General features: G+C 40.8%; 1 protein-coding gene across 1 annotated transcript; it reads right to left on the reverse strand.

Moving 5' to 3' along the window:
- Nucleotides 1-5,402: 5,402 nt before the first annotated feature.
- CDX4 (caudal type homeobox 4) lies at nucleotides 5,403-13,406 on the reverse strand. Its single transcript, XM_060088082.1, has 3 exons — nucleotides 12,908-13,406; nucleotides 6,770-6,915; nucleotides 5,403-5,609 (listed from the first exon to the last, which is right to left on the reverse strand). The coding sequence occupies exons 1-3, from the start codon at nucleotides 13,404-13,406 to the stop codon at nucleotides 5,403-5,405; spliced, it is 852 nt and encodes a 283-aa protein (XP_059944065.1).
- Between the last annotated feature and the right edge of the window lie 7,259 nt (nucleotides 13,407-20,665).

The raw sequence follows: 20,665 nt of genomic DNA on the forward strand, positions 1-20,665 counted from the left end.
TTTTTTTCTTTTCTTTTTTAACATCTTTATTGTAGCATAATTGCTTTACAATGTTGTGTTAGTTTCTGCTGTATAGCAAAGTGAATCAGCTATATGTATACATATATCCCCATATCCCCTCCCTCTTGTATCTCCCTCCCACCCTCCCTATCCCACCCCTCTAGGTGGTCACAAAGCACAGAGCTGATCTCCCTGTGCTCCAATCATTTTCTTTATTGTTATGTTTGAGTTCCTTTCTTGCTAATTTTGGTGTATCTAATGTAGGTTTTTGATTTGTGGTTATCATGGAGTTCATATAGTTGACTTGTAAGTATATCTACTTGTTTTAAACTTATAGTCATTTAAGTTCAAATGCATTCTAAAAGATCTACATGTTTTACTCCCTTCCCCCATGTTTTGTGTTTTTGATGTCATATTTTACAAATTCATGTCTATCCACTGTTTACTGTAGTTACATTTGATTTTATAATTTTTGTCCTTTAACCTTTGTGCTAGCTTATTTAAGTGCTTGATCCACAGTACTTACTACATATTTACTTTTACCTGTGGGATTTTTCCTTTCCTATAACTTCTTATTTTTTGTTGTAGCCTTCTCTTTTTCACTTAAAGAAGACCCTTTAACACTTCTTGTAAGGTTGGTTTAGTATTGATGAACACTTTTAGTTTTTGCTTATCTGAAAAGCTCTTTATCTTTCATTCAATTCCAAATGATAACTCTGCTAGATAGAGTATCCCAGTTTATAGGTTTTTCCCTTTCAGCACTTTAAATATATCATGGCACTCCCTTCTTGCCTGCAAATTTCCTGGAGAAAAATCAGCTGATAACCTTATGAAGGTTCCCTTGTATATGACTATATTCTCTTCATGCTTTTAAAATTCCTTCTTTAACTTTTGCCTTTTTAATTTTTATATATATTGTGTGGGTCTCTTTGGGTTCATTTTGTTTGGGACTTTCTGTACTTCCTGTACCCGGATTTCTGTTTCCTTCTTCAGGTTCAGGAAGTTTTCAGCCATAATTTCATCAAATACATTTTCTGCCCCTTTCACTCTCTCTTCTCCTTCTGGTACCCTTATTATATGAGTGTTAATATGCTTGATGTTGTCCCAGAGATCCCTTAAAATATCCTTATTTTTTAAAAATTGTTTTTCTTTTTTGCTGTTCTGATTGGGTGATTTCCACTTTTCTATCTTTTGGATCACTTATGTGTTCTTCTGTATTACCTAATCTGCTTTTAATTCCTTCTAGTGTATTTTTCTTTTTAGTTATTGTATTCTTCTGCTTTCACTGCTTCTTTTTTGTATTTTCTAGTTCTTTGTTAAAGTTCTCTTTGTGTTCATCTATTATTTGCCTGAGTTCACTTAGCCTTTTTATGACTATTGCTTTGAAGTATTTTTCAGGTAAATTATTTTCCTCTGTTACATTAGGGTATTTTCCTGAGCTTTTATCTTGTTCTTTCATTTGAAACCCATTTCTCTGTTTTCTCATTTTATTTAAGTTTCTCTGTTTGTTGCTATGAAATTAGGTGAAATAGTTACCTATTCTGGTCTTAAAGGCATATCTTTGTGTGGAGGCATCCCTGTGCAGTCTACAAGTGCCTAATGGCTTATTGGGAGAGCTGGATTTTAGGTGAGCATGGGCTACATCTTCTCCCTGGGTACACTGGCCTTAGTGGGAGATAGGGCTGGAATCAGAGGGGCCAGAGACAGAGCCAAGTGTGAATTGGGGATTCCTCTAGGCTCAGTGGTGGTCACTGCCATATTGGAGTTGTGGCTGGGGCCTGAAGGCTTAGGTTTCACTTTTTCCCTGGTGTGTGTCTTTGTTAGAGGCAGTGTTGGGGCCAGAGGGGTTGGAGCCACACTACTGAGCAGTCTCTGCTCCTTCCCTAGTGTATGTGCACACTGGCAATGGCAGTCTCCACCCTAGCTAGGGGCAAGGCTGTGGCCCAAGCTGGCTCTGCTCCTTCCCCAGTGAGTGCATGTGCATTGGCAATAGTGGCCTCCATCTTAGCAGGGAGAAGTGCTAAAGCAGGAGGGGCTGGAGTGGTAGCCTGGTACAGGCTGTGAGGCATGCTGAGGCAGTTCTGGCAGGCTTGCAAGAGCACCAGGCAGCTTTTCAATCTATGATATTCATGGTGAGACTGGGAGCCAGCAAATCTGTGTGTGTTCTTCAAGAGTGGAGTCCTGGTTTCTTACATCTTTCCATTATGCCCCACTGGTTTTCAAACCAGATAATGGAGCTTGATTTCCCAGTGTTGGACCCTAGGGCTGGGATGCCTAATATGTGACTTAAACCCCTTGCTCCCCAGGGAGGATCCTGAGCCTTCTGGGTCACCCACTAGTGATGTAGGTCCCGACTAACACACTTCTCCTCCCTTCCTACCAGACTCTGTGTGGATCTTTCATTACAGCCTTGGTTGTAGAAGAGCCGCTCTTCTAGTCTTCAGGTTATTCTCCGTGAGAGTTGCTGTTTGTGTAGTTGTAGTTTTAATGTGTTTGTGGGGGGAGGTGAGCTCAGGGTCTTTCTACTCTGCTATCTTGATCCCACCTCTGATCAGTGCTTCTTTTTCTATAAGATATGAATAGCTACTTTTACTACCAACTCACAATATTGGTCCTGAAAGAACACAATATGGGACTTATTTGCCTTGAGTTGACACTCATACTTCAAGATTCAATGTCCACATATCTTGACCTCTCCCTACCCTCCAAACCCATCCTTGTTTTATGAGAGGCTCACTGACGATCAATTATTGGTGTCCCTCCTCAATAGCACACTCAGACGTGAGTATACAAGAAAGTGATCCCCACCTGGGGGCTGAATCTAAGTTATCTAAGGTGACTATCTCCATAGACTATCTATCTCCTCTAGTGAGTTCCTCCCTTCTGTATTGTTATTACAGTTGCAACCACTCTGTTGTACTCGTTTGCAGCTTTCTTAAGGCATAGCTGACATATGAGAAACTGCATATATTTGAAGTATAAAAGTTGATTTTTGACATATGTGTACACTCATGAAACCATCACCAGAATTAAGATAATAAACATGTCTACCACCCCCCACACACACATCAATATTCCTCATACCCTGTTATAATATATCCCTCCCTCCCACCACCCAACTCCCTTGCTATCTCCTCTTGCCCTTCTTGACTTGGTTTGGTAATGTTAAAGTGTTCCAACCCAGGAAAGCAGCTAGATTCTCTGCATCTGAGCCAAGAGTAGAAGACATCCCTTGAGCCTTGCTTCCTTCCTCCTTTGAAAAGAAGTCAGACCCTCCCAAAGACTTATCTTTGCAGCTGTACACAAACAACTCTAAGACTAGATCAAAGGCCTTAAGTAAGGAACTAGGAGATTGAAGCACTTATATAAGTTGCAAGTAGGATCTAAAGTTGCAAATTACTTGAAGATAAACTAAAGAAAGATTTGAGGTGAAAGCATGTTTCTTAAGGAAACTTCTATTATAAAATAGCATACATGAAATTAGCATACATACTTTTCATAGCATGAAAAGTAATGAAAAGAAGAAAATCTGCATAATCCCACTACCCTAGCTGAACCCTGTCAGTCATTTGGCATGTTTTCATTCCTGACTCTTCCCCCAACCAGAAAAAAAAAATTTTTATTGAAACCTACTTTGAATGCAACTTTTGAGTTTTTGTGTTTAACTTTTTCTCTATACACCTCCAGCACACACCATCATAATAAAACCATAAAAGCATGGGGTATATATTTTTCTCAGGTCTCAGAGAAAGAATCAACATGTCTTCTTAGAGGACGTAGCTGCAATATGAGGCTAAGAACAAAAGCTCTATATTGTGGTTCTGCTAGCAGGTTCTAGAGAATTAGAATCTATAAAAATAGAGAAATGTTTCTTTTCTGTGGCACAAAAGTTTACAGCAGGAAAGAACAACCCCCAGGGAAATCCAACTGCTATAGCCAAAAGTATACATTTTTTGGGGGGTATTATGGATGAGAAGCTAACTTCTGAGTGTACTTTGAGTGTACGTAGACAAGTACACTCAGAAGTTAGCTTCCTCATCCTTATAATTCCCACTTTCCCTTTACTAGTTTGGAAGGGCTCATTTAATGCTGATTTTCTATGTTCAGCAATCCAGATGGCCTGTTGACCAGTTAACATGTAGTCCACCCCATATTTATTGGAAGCAGTGAAATGGAATAGACACCCTCTTTCTGAGATATTCATAAGGAGAGGGAGGATAAATTTCTTACCCCCAACCCAAGGACAGGTAGTTATGCTCAAGATTCTATTTTCTTAAGAACTTCAAAGATGTGTTTTGAAAAGGAAAGGAAAGTTGTGCTCTGATCCTTTGCCTACTTTAATCAAAATTTCTTTTAAACCATCTTAATTTTAAATGATTCAGAGTTCATCCTCTGGCCACTTTAATATGCAAACAGTGAACTGGACCAACACCACAAACTCCAGGCAACTCCATTCACTGCAGCCTAAGTTGTGTGTTTGTAACCTGTAAACTGCAGTTTCTTGGGCCGCACTGCACTGACATAATATAATGTAGGTAAAATTGAACAGATTGAAGATGATGGCAATTAGAGAAGCTATAGAACATACATTGTCCTTGTGCTCATGTTCAATCTGACTACTGTTTCACACTCTAACAGTAAATGGAGTGGAGAGACAGAAGAGGGGAAGGGTTTATTCTGTGTGTTGGAAATCTGCCCTTTCTAATGATTCAACCAAGCTGGCCTGTATTATTCTAGTCTGATTTCATTGCTTTGGCAAGATTTGAAACTGACACTGCAGTTTGGAAGTTCTGAGATAATTGATGCCAGACAAGTATCACCAAGGGACGAAAACTTTTAAAAAATTTATTATTTTTATTAACAAGTGACTATGGATTCAGAATCACCTCCTGATGTTTTTAAAAACATTTGTCTTGTTATGAAAACGCTGTTAGCTTTTGAATTAAACGCATGAAAGTTTAGCTAGAGATAGATAAATTTCTGCTTAACCTTTTCCCCACCCCCAAAAGATAGCGTCAAAAGACACACCCAAGCATCAAATGACAAACACAAGTATACATACACAAATGTGCATCCTGGCAGAACTGTTTTTTACAGCCTGTTCACAAGCAAATTTCTGAAGTTGTGAACAGAGTTCAAGGGCTCACAATTGTAGCTTTTAATTATACAGCTTATCACCAAGTTCCCTGAGTGACTGACATAGCATAGCACACAACAGTTTTCTGGGGATAGTTCCTAACAGTAAGTGACCCTTGAATTATCTTCAACTCATGGCGCATCCACTTGTTCTGAATACTGCCTTACAAGGAATTACATAATGTTGCAACTCCCCTGCTGATATCTTAGAGACCAAAAAGACAATGCTAAAGGAAAGGCACTTTCCATTTCTCTTTGCCTTTCTTTCATTCAGAGACTATGACCTGAGGTATCTCAATAGGCTGAAATCCACGGACAGCAGATGGGGTGGTGAAAAAAGTGTTAGGTAGTTCCCCAGGGCTGATGGAGCCAGAGTCACTTTGCACTGAGCCTCCACTGTTCTCAAACTGGGATATTTTCTTTTTGATCATCTTTCTCTCCTTGGCTCTGCGATTCTGAAACCAGATTTTCACCTGAAACACAAAATGCTTTGGATTTAATGGGGCAACATACTGAATGCACTTTTCAGTCATTGCTGATATTGTTCAGGGACTCTAGTATTTACAAAGTCCTTTCACATGCATCGCTTAACTGAGCCTCACAATGACCTTGTGAAGTATGCCCATTTAACAACAGGTTTAAAAAAGGCTGAGACTCAGAGAGGGAAAGTATCTTGCATGAGATGAAACTGAAATCAAGTCCAGGGCCTCAGACTCTGAATGCAGTGCTCTTTATATTATACCTCACCCACCATCTCTGTTGCGCAGGTAGAAATAAATAATGATAGAATGGCAGATGCTGAGCCATGATGATAAAAAGGGAGGGATTTAAATAGCAAAGGTGATTATGATCTGTCATTAAATGAAGTAAGGTTGTTAGAACAGAACTGGGTGAACAAGGGTGATGAAATACTATATCTCTTGCTGTCATACCAATGTGCCTTCATAAATGGTTGAAATGCAGGCTTCTTGGGATACAGCAATACATAAATGGACTTTACAGTTCTAGAATCTTATAATTTCCAGGTTTACTCCTAGATCTAATTAAAAAAAAATTCAGGTAGTTATGTAATGTCAAAATCTGGGCGAGTGGAAACCACTGATTCTTGCCATGATTTAATCTTTACTAAGTATCCACAGTAAGATAAATTTGAGGCAGGAATCATAGGATTACATAGACCACAGAAAATTAAATTCCTACCCTGAGTAATAGAAAAACTTGCTTCAGGTAGCAGCATTGGTGTTCATTTACTGTTACAGTTTGACTGATATGAACCAGATAATTGCCATGATTGACAGGTTTCCACTTCACACATTGATTATGACTACTTGGGGAACCATATCAAGGTTTTGCTCTGACTGATCAATTGTATGGGAGTTTTAATCCTTCTCTTCCCCCTACGTCCCCACCCCTTGCTTTCACACCTACACAGTGCCCACCACGTTCAATTATTAATAAACCCATCAACCAACAGTACTAAACTAGGTGGTCCAGTAGGATGAATGTGGACTTTAGGAGAGCTCTGAGAATGGCTTGGTCTTTGTTTTGCTTCCACTCTTACTTACAGACTTCCCTAAAACCTCAGCCTATTGAAATGCTTATATGAAACGTGTTAGATGTACTTCTGGTGTACCTGTCTCTCAGAAAGGCCCAAGTTGACTGCCAGCTCTGATTTTCTCCGAATGGTGATGTATCTATTGCAGTGGAATTCCTTCTCCAGCTCCAACCTTTGATGATCTGTGTAAACCACACGATACTTTTCTTTTGTCCTGGTTTTCCCTGTTAGGAGAGAAAGCAGTGCATTTAATCATATTTTGCTTCTTTGGAGATTGTTTTGGTTGGAGGAATCATAAACATTGTTCCTACCCTTAGCTATTACTTTCAAATATAAAACAAGTACATTTTTTAAACCAAATATGTCATAAGTCCATTTCTCCATTAATTACTTTGTCATCTGTGGCTATTATATATATATATATATATATATATATATATATATATATGTATATATTCAACACACCTATCACACCACCATTGACATACTGTTACACCAAAGCATTTTAAAGCAAACAGTTAAGCCATGATTTTCATTCCCTTCACACTAACATATGGGAACAGCATTGTCATTTTCAGTAGTAGCAACATTCATTATACATGCACTTCATTTTATACTGATATTTTATGCAGTTCATTTATATTGTTTCCTATTGAACCTCTCACTTACTCTTTCAAATTACGCAGAATGTGTCTTATCCCCATTTTGCAGATAAGGAACCTGAGGCTCAGTGTAGGTAAGTAAGTGACTTTGTGCTAGTGGGCTGAGGAGTGGGAACCCAAACACATACCCTTGGCTCCCAGTCCGGTGTGCCAAATGTTATTCCTGATTTAAACATGCTGGACAGCATAAGAATGGCCCAAGTGAGGCAAGCTGTTTTGTGACCTGACATTCTAATTACATATACATTCTAGAATTTCATTTGGATAGTAATTTAAAAAGAAAACATCTATTGTCACTTAGATTCTGTTCTAAGATCGCCCCTATTGCTTATCAGAAAAAATAGTTTAGTTTTCTGGGGAGAGTCTTAAACAAATTTTTATTCCCAAGTGGATAATGAATGGGGGAAATAGGGGGTGTTGACTTTAGCAGAATAAAATGGGTATTCTAGTATTCTTTGAAAGGATATACAAACATTTGCTTTGTGTTAAAATGTTTAATTTCTCATGCCCTCCTTCAAATAGAGTTTTATTCCTCCTTTCAAATTTTCCAAAGGTGATTAGGAAGTTTCTCTTTCTTTTCCATTTTTCTAACCCCCTCCAGGATCTTCCTCCTTTTCTCTATGGCTTTTGGCAAACTCCTTCTGATCTTCCCTGGTTGTTTTTGATGTGAAGTTTTGGGGAGCGATCTGTAAGACAAAGGTTTCTTTAAAGTGTTTCCCTAAACTCCATTGAGGTGTTAAGATGCAGCACAAGCTTAACAAAGGAGCTACATAGCATCAGATCCCATCCTGAACCCTCTTTACATTCAGGAACACCAGCAAATTGGTTTGGAATTTACAAGCCCTAAACAAATGTCAGACACCCTTTCATCTCCAGGAAAGAAAAAAAAAAAAAAAAAGGGACATGGATGTAGAAACAAATTCTAGATGAGAGATATGTTTTAGGATTAACTCATGGACTAAAGAACTAAACAAAACTTTCCCTCTTAAAAATGGAAAGCGATGAATCCCAGTCGATCTGTCTCAAAGGCTCAAATTTTAAGCTGGTTTTCTTTTTTGTTTGTTTGTTTGTTTTTGTTGTCAATTTTTTAATTGAAGTATAGTTGATTTACAATATTGTGTTAGTTTCATTTGCAGCAACGTGGAAAGACCAAGGGAATATTATGCTTAGTGAAATAAGTCAGACAGAGAAAGACAAATACTGTATGACATCACTTACATGTGGACTCTAAAATATAATACAAATGAATGTATATGCAAAACAGAAACAGATTCACAGATACAGAAAACAAACTTGAGTTGATTTTCTGAATTTAGGAAACCAAAGGTCTGGCATTTGGTATGTTACAAAGGCAGAATGTATATTTGAAGTCACAGTGAAAACATTGAGGTTTAATTTATTTTCAGAACCTCAAATCTTAGAATCAAAATATATCTTTGAAGAGATGTTCCCTAAAACCCTTTCTAATCCCAAAGTGACTAAGTGTTTAAATTCTAACTTGAGGCAGAAGTTAAAATTCAACTTGTGTGTGTCTGTTTTCCGCTCTTTGATAATCAGTAAATATAACCAGACTTCAAGAACTCTGGAAGGTTGCAGTCCTTCCCCACCCCCATTGGTCATAAATTCCCCTCTTGCAGTTTCTTCTGAGGACAATAAAGTCAAGACCAGGCCTCTTTATTTGCCATGAAAATCCTCACCCTTTCCGGCAATATAACCCCTGAAGAAAGGAGGAATGAGGAAGAGCCAAGCTGCATATCAAAGCTATGCAAAGTGTTAAAAAGAGTCTGTTGCCCCAATCTGACAGATAAGACCTCAAACCTCAAGAAGACATAGATCAGGGGGAAATATTGACTGCACATTTAACAAAGAGAAATGAATTCCTGTTTCCTGGTGCTCCTCTTGTGTCCCTGCTCCCAAACTGTCTTCTTTCCACCCCTTTCATTACCTCTTCCCTTAAATGATGAAATCTGATTGAATGGGTTTTGGACATTTTTCTAGTAGAGCATAATGCCATATTTCCATACTAAAACATCAACAAAGCACTAAGAGCACTAGCTTTTATTGTTCAAGCTATTCTCTTCTCCCAGAGACTACAACATTTCTGAGGGTGAGGGATCCCCTTCTCTGGCACTATTGTGGGTTAATTTAGGAAAGTAACAAACCATAAGTTGTATAACAGGGCTGCTTCATAGCCCTGTGGTGGGGATTTCACTGCCTCCCCCTGCCTAAAGCCTTGGACAAACCTCTGTAGTTCCCACTACCTAGAAGACAGTATCCCTACAGAGTTTGCAAACACATGTCATTATATATGATGACTTATCATCACCCTAAATGTGCTCATTTGAGAGACTGGCTGTGAAAGCACTGTTAGGCAGAAAAGCACTCTCCAAACCTAGGGGTTATGATGATGATGACAGTGAGGGTAAAGAGGATGGAAACCAATCTCTTTCTTTAGGGAGTAGAGTGTAATTGACACCATCATAATGACTTTCCATCTGATGGTAGTCTTTTGCTGCTTTTAGTTAAAAATTGCATCCAAATTCATTCATAAAAATTGTCCAATTAAATGATCAAAACAAAGAAAGATAATGATAAGCTTCAGGAATTATTAAGTAACTCATTTTCTGAAGGATCCTACCTGAATAAAATCTTTTAAGTATAACTTCCTCAGTGTTTTGTATTTTGTCCAGTGGGTTAATCATAATTATTCAAAGTCACTTCCTTCTCTCCTCTTCTTTCCCACACCTAAAAAGAAAGCCCCTCTCCAGCCCTGCTTAGGTTACCACCTTGCCAATACTCATACAAGGTTACAACTCTGGGTAAAAATAAAGCAAAAAATGAAAAAAATTCCTAGCTGTAATGCACTGACAATATTTAAAATATGAAAATACTGAACTTTCCCCAGAATCTTTCTATCAGCTTCCTTTCCATATAATTTTTAAAACCAGAAGTGTATTGGAACAGAATACTTAGGGAACAAACTTGAAATAAAAAGATTTCATTTTTAAATGAAATCACTTAGTGGACATTCATTTATTCTGTATGTCAGTCCCCTTTCTCTCATTTGAAAATCAAGTGTGACAATAATCACTATGAAATGTTTTCCAATTGTCCCCTAATATGTGTATTTTTGTTTCTTTAACTTAAGGTTATTTTAAAAAACATTCGTCAGTGATGGAAAGAGCTTTCATTTGATTACCATAATCAGGGAGGGGTTACTTCAATTTTGTAGTTCATCTATTTTCTTCTCAGCCATAAGTCAAATGTCCTACAATACTACAGAGTGAAGTAGAAAATTTAGGAGAATCTGACTTATTCATTCATTTAACAAATATTTGTTTAACACTCACTATGTACTAAGCATACAAATGGGTGTCTTTTTGTTTGGAGTGATACAAAGAGGTGATCAACTTAATTTTTTTGTGGGGTTCATAACCTGAGATCCGTGGAAGGGCTTCAGTGGATCCATGAATCTCCCAACATTATTCAAAAAATGACGTGTGTGTGCATGCGCATTTGTGCCTTTGTGCATTTTTCTAGGGAGAGGGTCCATACTTTTCATCCCATTCTTAAGTTGTTGCTATATGCACCTTAGGCTACAAGAATATAATAAAGGGGTACTTTTATAAGACATTAAAATGAAATGGAGATTGAATTTAATAAAGCCCCATCTATAGGATAGGCTGCCAGAAGTCAATGGGGTACCAAAATCATTCAATTTAGAATTTCTCATAGAAGTTGGAGAGAAAATCTTGTGAAGGTGGCATTGTACACCCAGGTTTCAAGAGTTAGCTGATGATGAAGACACCACAGAGCAATTTAGAGCCCCTTTCTAAACTTACCCAAAAGAGAGAATCTGACAAATGCAAATGAAAGACTTCTAAGCAGAGAAACCCATCATATTTTCTCTAATAAACAGAAAATTCATGACTCAAGATAATTTATTTTATCTTGTCCTTTTCTTCCCATTGTCCTCTCTTCCAAACAACATACTAGTGACTTTCCTCTTCTAAAGTATTTCAAAACATAATCCTGAACTGGGAGCAGCTACTTTTCTGGCTTTTGTGTCTTTTGCTGATGGTTAGGGCTTAGTGAATAGATGTTAATTACAACCCTAAGATTAGATATAATAACAGCCCTGGGAATACAACACCCTAACCTCATTTTCTATTCTCTTTAGCCAGCCAACTCACTCTTACTTCAAAAAGCAATATGCAGACTTACTTCCAAACATTCTAAAGCTAAGTATTTAAGCTCAACTCTTAATTTGGGATTGCTACCCCAGTAATGTCCTAATCAATTGGAACTATCTCCTCTGGGCTGAGTCCTCTTAACGGTGAAAGTTGGTCCCATCCCACCCTCCTGCTTTTGCTTTCTTTAGGGAGAGAAAAAGGGCAGAACTGTGAGCAGAAGCATAATCATTGTGGACAAATGCTATTGAAATGTCATTTCTTCCCCAGAGGGATGAAAGTGATAGAGCTGAATTTTACTAATTTTCTCTAATGACAGGGAGCGATAGGTTGGAATAATAAGAATGTGATAAAAGAACAACTATAGCTGAAAACAAACATCTCCCCGCCTCCCTCCTCCACCCCCTGTCCAAGATTAAAGCAGAGTACCCACTTCCCCCGCCCCTGGCTCCCAGTAGCCGCCCACTGGCTTGCTGGCAGGAGCGTGGGTAGGCATTAGGCTGGGATCTCTGGGCTTTCTTATGTGTGGTGACAAGCCTGCATCCAGCCCCTGCACCTCGAAACGCCTGCCTGACTGTTAGGAGGGCTTTAATCACTTTAATCTTATTGATATTGGGGCTGATATTCGTGCACGCCCAGGGGATGTTAGGGTTGAGTAGCTTATTATGTCCCAGTGGTGTGCTGTAGCTTTCTCACAGCCTCTATGCTTCTATTGGTGGAAGGGAAGTTGTAAGAAGGCATTGGGTTTGAATCCAGCTTGCCTCTGTCAGCTTGGGCGAAAGAAGCTGGAGCTTCCTTGAGAGTCCAGGGTGACCAGGTTGTTTTGCCACTGGGGCCTTCGTGGCTAAACTGGAGGGTCTGTTGCCAACCAAGCATCATGAACCTAAGTTGAGAACCACCAGCTTTGAGGGGGAAGCCGACCTGCCCAGATGGGGAAGGGTTTGAAATGGAACGGGCAAGCAGCAGTGATTGAGCACAGGGGAACGTGGCTGTCCTCTCCTCATTCACCCACTGATCTTCCCCGTGCATCTGTTTTCCCATCTGGGCAACTGCAGGGTTGGATCTTGACCCTTGTGGATCAACATGCCCATTGTCTGCGCGGTTGCTCCCTTGACTGATCAGAAAATGGTGAAAAAGTCCCCTACGGTCGGCTTAGTTTCAAGCACCATGCTCTGCTTTTGAACAGAGGCACAAGCGAAGGAGGTCACTAATGGGCTGGGGCCCTGGGCAGTAAGACACTCAATGGTCTCCTTAGCTAAGCTGTCCGGGGAGAAGCCTGAGGAGTAGGAGGGCCAGAAGGCCAAGAGAAGTAGATGAGAAGCAAAGGAAGGAAAAGTGTGAGAGCATTGGAATCGATTACTCACCAGTCACCTGCACGGTCTTGCGCATCCACGCATAGGGGCTGTGGCGGCTTCTGTTAGAACTGGCGTCGGCGGTGCAGGCGTCGATGGGGAACAGTGATCCGCCGGCTGGTGTAGGCAGGCTGCTACCGCTGTTTCCACCCGCTGCGGGTTCCAGGTTGCTGTATTCCGGCGAGCCGAAAGCAGCGGGGCTCGAGGTCATGTCGTTCATGGGCACCGTGCCCATTGTACTGGACGGCCCGGGGTACACGCTCCAGTCTTCCCGAGGGGGACTATAGGGTGATCCCCAGGTCCCCAGCGATGGCCCGTGAGGATCCATACCGGGCATATGGGGATACCCCATATAGTGCGCGTAAGGCGGAGCCGCTGCGAAGTTGGAGGCTGGCATCGGACTCCCACCGTCCCCAGTGGCGCCAGTCCCGGCTGTGCCACCTCCTGCAGGGCTCCTGAGAGTGCCCGAGTACATGCCCGTTTCTTTTTCCAAAAGGCAGCTTCTGTACATAGTGGCTTGGGTGTGAGAAAGGAGCTCCCTAAGCCATCCTGAAGTCCCTGTAAGGCCCCAACCCGACTTTGAGAAGCAGTTAGGGAACGAGTAGGTTAGGCCGTAGCTGTGCTGCAAGCTCCTCCGCGCCCCTCAGACAACTCCATCAGCGTTTCCTACCCTGACGGTTTCCAGGTGACTGGTAGCCCGGTATAGATGGGCCCCCAATGGCTGGGCTGACGTCAAGGGGCTTTAGGCTTTTACATAGCATTTGCATTCAAATGAACGGCCATTTCACTTTCACAGCGACTTGTTCACTCTACACTCCCGCTCCCAGAGCTCCTGGGCCTTTCTATCTCATCTTTCTCGTTTTTGTCCATCTGGTCCCATAGCACTAATTTTGCGCTTTTGGGGGCAGAAGGGCGCTCCTCTAGAGGTTTCTGAGCAGCTCCCTCCAAAGTGAGATGGAGACGTGTAGAATCAGGGCCAAATCCTGCTTTTTGGTCCTTACCCCGCGGTTTCTTTATGCTGATCTTCCCGCATCCAGTCTGCATCCTTGGTATCCCCTCTGCCCACATTCCCTGGCACGGGTACTCCACATGGCACTGGCCCATGATACCCTTCTCCTCATCGCCCCCTCCACCAGGAGGAGAGCTTTGTTTCTAAGGACAGAGATTCATTTCACAGAGATTCATTTGTAAAACATCCAATTAATCCGGCCTGCCATCTACTGGAATGTAACCTTAGGAAGGCAGAGAGGGATGTTTGTCTCTTGTTCACTGCTCTATCCCCCGTGTCTACAACAGTCCGGCACACATTAGGCACACAATAAATTGGATGTTTTACAAATATGCACAAATTAAAGAAAGATGAAGAGAGGAGGTTATGAAAAAAGGAAGGAAAGAAGAAGACCCATGTGGGTAGTGGGCTTTTTTATTTCCCTTTCAGTTCACTAGTCTTGCTTGGGTGTCTCTTTCTGCCAGTACCCCAAGGAGTCAAATTCCTGCAGTCTCAAGTCCAGGGCAGCTGAAGCTCCCAACTTTCTTTCACACTTGACGAGACTTCCTTTGTAAAGCTCCAACTGTTGAAAAAGACATGGACTTGCCAGTAGATGCCAGTGAACTCAAGATTTTGCTTCAAGAAGCCAGATCACCTCCTGAGGACAAAACCAATTTGTATTCCAGGATTCCTTCTCACCCCTTCCCCCTTCCAAAGCCTACCACAACCTTTAGTTCAGGCTGTGCTCCTATCCAGAGAATGTGCTCCTCTATGAAGTCCAACACAACCTGGCACCTCCATTAACTAATCCCTCTTTGGCTTTGGGAATATCACTTCACTTCTGGGAGTTTCAGGGTTTTCCCCTGTGTAATAGGGATCCTAACATTGTCTGCATTTACAAGGCAGGATTTCCTGAGATGATGTATGCAAACTGCTTAACTTAACACTTGGCACACAGCACAGGACCACTGTATTCATTAATTTACTCAACAAATATTTATTGAGTGCTAGGTGCTATTCTATGCATGGAGACATCAATAGTGAACAAAGCCTTTAACCTTATTAAACTTATATTCTCAAGGGGAGAAATACTAATAAGTAATTAAATTTTGTGTTATGTCAGATGATAATAATCAATGTTGTGAAGAAAAAGAAAGCAAGAAGGAGAATAGGGAATGCTGGAGGATGTTGCAACTTAACAAGTGGTGGTCTGGAGGACCTTACTTAGAAATGATATTTAAATAAAATATAGAAGTGATGGAGTGAGCTATGAGGAGAGGATCCAAACAGAGGGAACAACAGGTAAAAAGTCTGTCTTCTATTGAAGAAGTAGCAAGAAGGAAAGTGTGGCTAACAGGTAGATGAGGTCCAAAAGCTAATGGGGAAGCTCATTTTTAATTTCTAGGTTTTTACTCTAAGTGAGGTAGGGGGACATTGTAGGGTTTTGCGCAGATGAGTCACATGATTTGACTTAAGTTTTGAAAGGATTGCTCTGGCTATTGGATTAAGAATAGACTGTAAGTAGGCAAAATAAAATCAGGCTGATTAATTAAAAGGCTATTGCAATAATCCAGGTGAATGGCATTGGGGATGGAGAGAAGTGGTTGAATTCTGGATATATTTTGAAGCCTGCTTTGGAGAAGGAGAAGGAAAAGAAGGAATAGAAGTAATTGGTCAGCAAAGACTAATTAAAACCAAGCACTGGGGAGAAGGGACTAAGGAACAGGAAAGTCACATACCTATAGGCACTTTTTGCTCATGATCTCATTTAACATTCACAACAGCCCCATGAGTTACTTATTTTCACTCCCATTTTAGAGATGAAGAAACTGAGGCTCAGAGAGGTGGCATGAGTATTTAAATGAACTACTGGTGTATAGTAGAGCTAGGTTCCCATCCTAGGAAGCTCTGATTGCAAAGTTCATGTTCTTAAATTGGAACGAGGCAAAATGTACAAACTCAGGGTTGAGGCCTGGGGCCTGGCTTCTATTTTCTTTGCCTGCTCAGGATCCCAGGCCCAGCATTCAATCCTTTTCATAACATAGACCCAATACCCTTGCATTATTGGCTTTCAGCTATTCTATCCTGAGGCAAACTGGTCTACCTGACATTTGAAAAGCTATATCATGATGAAAGCATATGCAGGAACTTTAAAAGTAAGCTAATGCAATATTATCATCTTACCTATGAGGAAACTGAGGGCATGAGCAGGGAAGGTATTCTTTAAGACAGTGAATGACAGAACTGAGATTCAAACTCAGGACTGTTGACTCCCAGATCGACACTCTTTCCACTAAAAAATGTATGTTTGCTTATGCAAGTCCCTTTGTCTAGACTGTTTTTATCCATAAAAAATGTTCAAATTCTCCCGCTTCTTCAAGGCTCAGTTCAAATGTCCCCTCCTCCCTAAAGCCCTATGTTAGGATACTCTCAGAAAGCACTCTTCCTCATGTCTGAATCCCATTGTCAACTCCCCTCCCCCACTGACTAATACTATTCTTGTCCACCTTGGAGTTACTTAGGGTCTTATCTGAATTTTTTTTGGAATTTGAGCACATTGAAAGGGTGTGAGGAGGTGTGTTTGAGCCTTGCAGAGTGGAGTGTCATGCACGTGATAGGGTCTCAAGAAATATTTGTGTGCTGAATCAATAAATGACCTTGGAATAACAGATTGGAAATCACCATTTTGACTCAACTTTAGGGATGTCTGTAAGAGAAGCCAGTAAGTACATTGTCCAGTGCTTGGCAGAACTTGGCTTCAGGATTAATTCAGTTTTGTGTTTTTGTTTGTTTGTTTCTGGGGATGGGAGTGGAATGTGGGGGTAGGAAGGTGGGAGAGAGAGGTGGACTGGCACGGAGGTTCAGTCTAGTTTGACTGGAAATCTTTATTTCTTTTTTTTAACCTGGAGATTAATCAGAGAGGCAACCTCACTGCAGAAAGCAGAGTGGGCTGCAGAAAAGTCAAACCCCACAGGCTGAAGATCATGGCTCAGGCTATACAAGGGTCATTTAACATCACTAGGGAGTGATTGATTAGTTTTTCTGAGACTTAGAGGGGCATGGGTCAAATGGGGCTTCAGTTGGACACCCCTCCACTGCCAGGTCTGAGCTGACCCACACAAACCATGTTATTGTAAGGCTTGCAGGAGATAATGAATGTGAGATTGCTTTATAAAGAGTACAGTCCACCCGTGATGGGCTATAGGGAACTGGGTAAGCCTTTTCTTTAACAGGCTTAATGCTTGGGAGGCTCTCACTGCCTGGTAAATATTTTCTAAGCCTGGTCTGTCCTCTCGGGGTTGCCAGAATAGCCCAGGGCTACTCTCTACTACCGTCAAACCTCTCCTACTTCCCTGGCCCAGATTTCAGCTTGGTTCAGCCTCTGCAGAGGGACAGGGAGAGGGGAAGGAGTGTATTTGTGTTATGGAGCTTGGCTTCAGTCGTCAGTCATTGGACCCTCGCTACTACTAGGAAGGATATGAAGAATGCAGATTAAGTCTTTCTTACTGACATGGTAACTGAGGCTGAGCATAGGGACGAGACTTACCTGAGTCTCACACTAGTAATTTATCTGTGGAACTTGAATTTAAACCCAAGCATAATCGACTGAGGAACTCTACAAGGCACTCTACCTATCTCGGCCTCAGTTTCCAACAGTAAAAAAGGGACGGACAATAGAAATCACTCTAGATGGATGTTGGGAGGATTCAGTGCACCATTGGTATACTCAACAAATGGCCATTATTATTGTCATCCACAGAGTGGTTGAGACTTCCACAGGGCATGGACCTACCATGCTTCCCTTAGTCCACACCTAAGCATGGACAGCATTGAGAGATTGGGGAGAAGGCTCAGAGCAGTTTGGACTTTACTGCCTATTGGCTCTCAATTCAAGCTTCGCATTCTGGGCTCTGAAAACAGCATCCTTCCACCAACCCATCCTTACCTACCTCCCTGAACTCCTTGGAGCCTTAGTGATGCCAGCACTTGTGTCTTGGACAAGAAAGGAGCCCTGTGTCTTTTCCATCCGTCTTCATCATTGTGATGGGCTTTTGTAATTGCAAGGCCAGACACCCTGGAGAATGAGCACTACTAGGCTCTGGGCCTACCCCAAAGTATCGTAGTGGTGTCAGGACCAAGGAGTGTTTTGGAGAAAGGTTAAGGTTCTTTCATGGGAATGTTAATAGGGCAAATACTTGTTGGAGTGGTGGAGGGCCAGGGCTCTGTACTCACCCTGCCTCCAGGGTAAGCTGCCCATTTCTGGGTTAGGAGAACAATAGGAATGAGGAAAGTCTAGGGCTTTGAGATGGAGGCAAAAATACAATATAGTGGAGAAACAGGCTTCTTGGGCATTCAAAGGCATCCTCAACTCTGGGAGAGAGAAGGTATGCATATGGAAGCAAGCAAGGGCTAGTGCTTAATGCCAAGATCCCAAACTTAAGAAGGATAGGTCAGGGAGGGGTTTTACAGAAGAGAGAGGAGGAAGGCAGAGAGGCCAATCAAAAATGAGGAGACTACACACCCAACACTTGTATTAAAGGAGCCTCAGACTGAATCTGAAAGGATTAGGGTAGGCTGATTCTCTGAAAGAAAAAGGGAAATGCAAGTCCTGGCTATCTTCTTAGGGAAAGAAAATCAGAAACCAGTTCACAAAACATGTACTCTAGGCCAGAACCAGTGCTGGTTCCTTTCCAGTGTGAACTCCCATTAAGGTCATTACAATCAAAAGGAGTAGATGGTATCAGCCCTGTTTTACAGTGGGTGGGGGGATGGAGGTGAGAATGGAGACTCAATGAGGTTTAGTGACATGCCCAAGGTCAAAGATCCAGTAAGAAGCAGCCAATAAATCACTAGTATGGCCATAATGTTCATGCAGGGTCTAGGGATCAGGACTTGGAGAATTCCTGACAATTCTATAACAACAAGCCCAGTCGTTATGCCCATATTCACTGAACACAGGATAAAAAGGGAAATTGGCACAAACTATAATGGGAGAGATTTAGATTAGTTCCAAAGAGGAACATGTGCACTATGAGGGCCAGGAAGCACTGTGGTGGGTGAACTAGTTGATGAAAGAAACATGGAGTGTGGCCTTTTTTATAACTCTAGGTGGCATTCTGTGAGGGATTGTGTCAGAACAGGTTGGCTTTGAAGCCAATATAGAGTCACATTAGTGACTGACGTTTGATTTTGTAATGAGCATTTTCACTCTAAAAGGTTTGCTTTTACTGTGACCTGCCTTCAGTCCCGTTTCATTATTCTCTCCCATTTGAAAATACCTCTAACATCATCTCACCTTAGTATTTTTTGCTTGTTCTCTCACTGGATAATTTCTTCACTGCATTTTCATTCTCTCCTAAACACCTAAACTTCATTATCCTTCATCTAACCAAACTGAGGCCTGTGAGCTAATAATGGTGTATACATATTTGGTATATATATATATATATATACATATATATATGAATTAAATAATTGTATAACTTTATGAATTATATATGATTTATAAAATAATTAATAAAATTTATTTTTAAATCAGTTTTAGGTTCACAGCAAAATTGAAAGTACAGAGAGTATACCCCTTGTCCCCTCCTACCCACAAACTTCCCCACTACACAGTGGTACATTTGTTATAATCAATGAACCTACTTTGATGCATCATTATCACTTAAGTCCATAATTTTCATTAGGGTTCACTCTTGGTATTGTACATTTTATGGGCTTTGACATGTATCCACTATTGTAGTATCCTACAGAATACTTTCACTGCCCTAAATATCCTCTGTGCTCTGCTCATTCATCCCTCCTTGCCCCTAACCCCTGGCAACCACTGATATTTTTACTGTCTCCATACTTTTGCCTTTTCCAGAACATCATAGGGTTGGAATCATACAGTATGTAGCCTTTTTAGATTTTCTTCTTTCACTTTAATATACATTCAAGTTTCCTCCATGTCTTTCATGGCAGGGTAGCTCTTTTTTTTAAAATCACTGAATAATATTCCATTCTCTGGGTGTACCAAGGTTTATTTATCCATTCACCTACTGAAAGACATCTTATTTGCTTCCAAGTTTTGGCGATTATGAATAAAGCTGCTATAAATACCTGTGTGCAGGTTTTGTGTAGATAAAAGTTTTCAATTAATTTGGGTAAATACCAAGAAGCACGACTGTTGGATCACATGATAAGAACATGATTAGTTTCAAAAGAAACTGCCAAGCTGTCTTCCAAAGTGGCTGTACAATTTTGCATTCCTACCAGCAGTGAATGAGACTTTCAGCTGCTACACATCCTTGCCAGCATTTGGTGTCAGTGTTTTGGATTTTGGCCATTATAATAAGTATGTTGTGGTGACTCACTTTTGTTTTAATTTGCAATTCCTTAATGTCAAATGATGTTGAACATCTTTCATACGCTTACTTGGCATCTTTGTTGAGGAATCTGTTCAGATCTTTTGCCCATTTAAAAAATCAGATTGTTCATTTGCTTATTGTTGAGTTTTTCTTATATTTTGGATAAAAGTCCTTTATAAGATGTGTCTTTTGTAAATATTTTCTCCAAGTCTGTGGATTGTCTCCTCATTCTCTTGACCTAGACTTCTGCAAGTTTTTCTTTCATAGATCATACCTTTGGTGTTGCATCTAAAAAGTCATTGCCATAATAAAGGTCATATAAGTATTCTCTTATGTTATCTTCTACATGTTTTATAAAGTATTCAATTTTACATTTAGGTCTATTATTCACTTTGAGTCAATTTCTGTGAAGGGTGTAAGGTCTATTTC

This window comes from Mesoplodon densirostris, chromosome X, assembly GCF_025265405.1.
Source record: "Mesoplodon densirostris isolate mMesDen1 chromosome X, mMesDen1 primary haplotype, whole genome shotgun sequence".
NCBI classification, from domain to species: domain Eukaryota; kingdom Metazoa; phylum Chordata; class Mammalia; order Artiodactyla; family Ziphiidae; genus Mesoplodon; species Mesoplodon densirostris.

Excerpts from the sequence above, each read along its gene's own strand:
- CDX4 (XM_060088082.1), bottom strand. The coding sequence starts at position 13,406 with ATGTACAGAAGCTGCCTTTTGGAAAAAGAAACGGGCATGTACTCGGGC. Across the intron at positions 6,916-12,907 it reads CAAGACCGTGCAGGTGACTG|GGAAAACCAGGACAAAAGAA; the intron begins GTGAGTAATCGA and ends CTCTCCTAACAG. Across the intron at positions 5,610-6,769 it reads TGGGCCTTTCTGAGAGACAG|GTGAAAATCTGGTTTCAGAA; the intron begins GTACACCAGAAG and ends TTTGTGTTTCAG.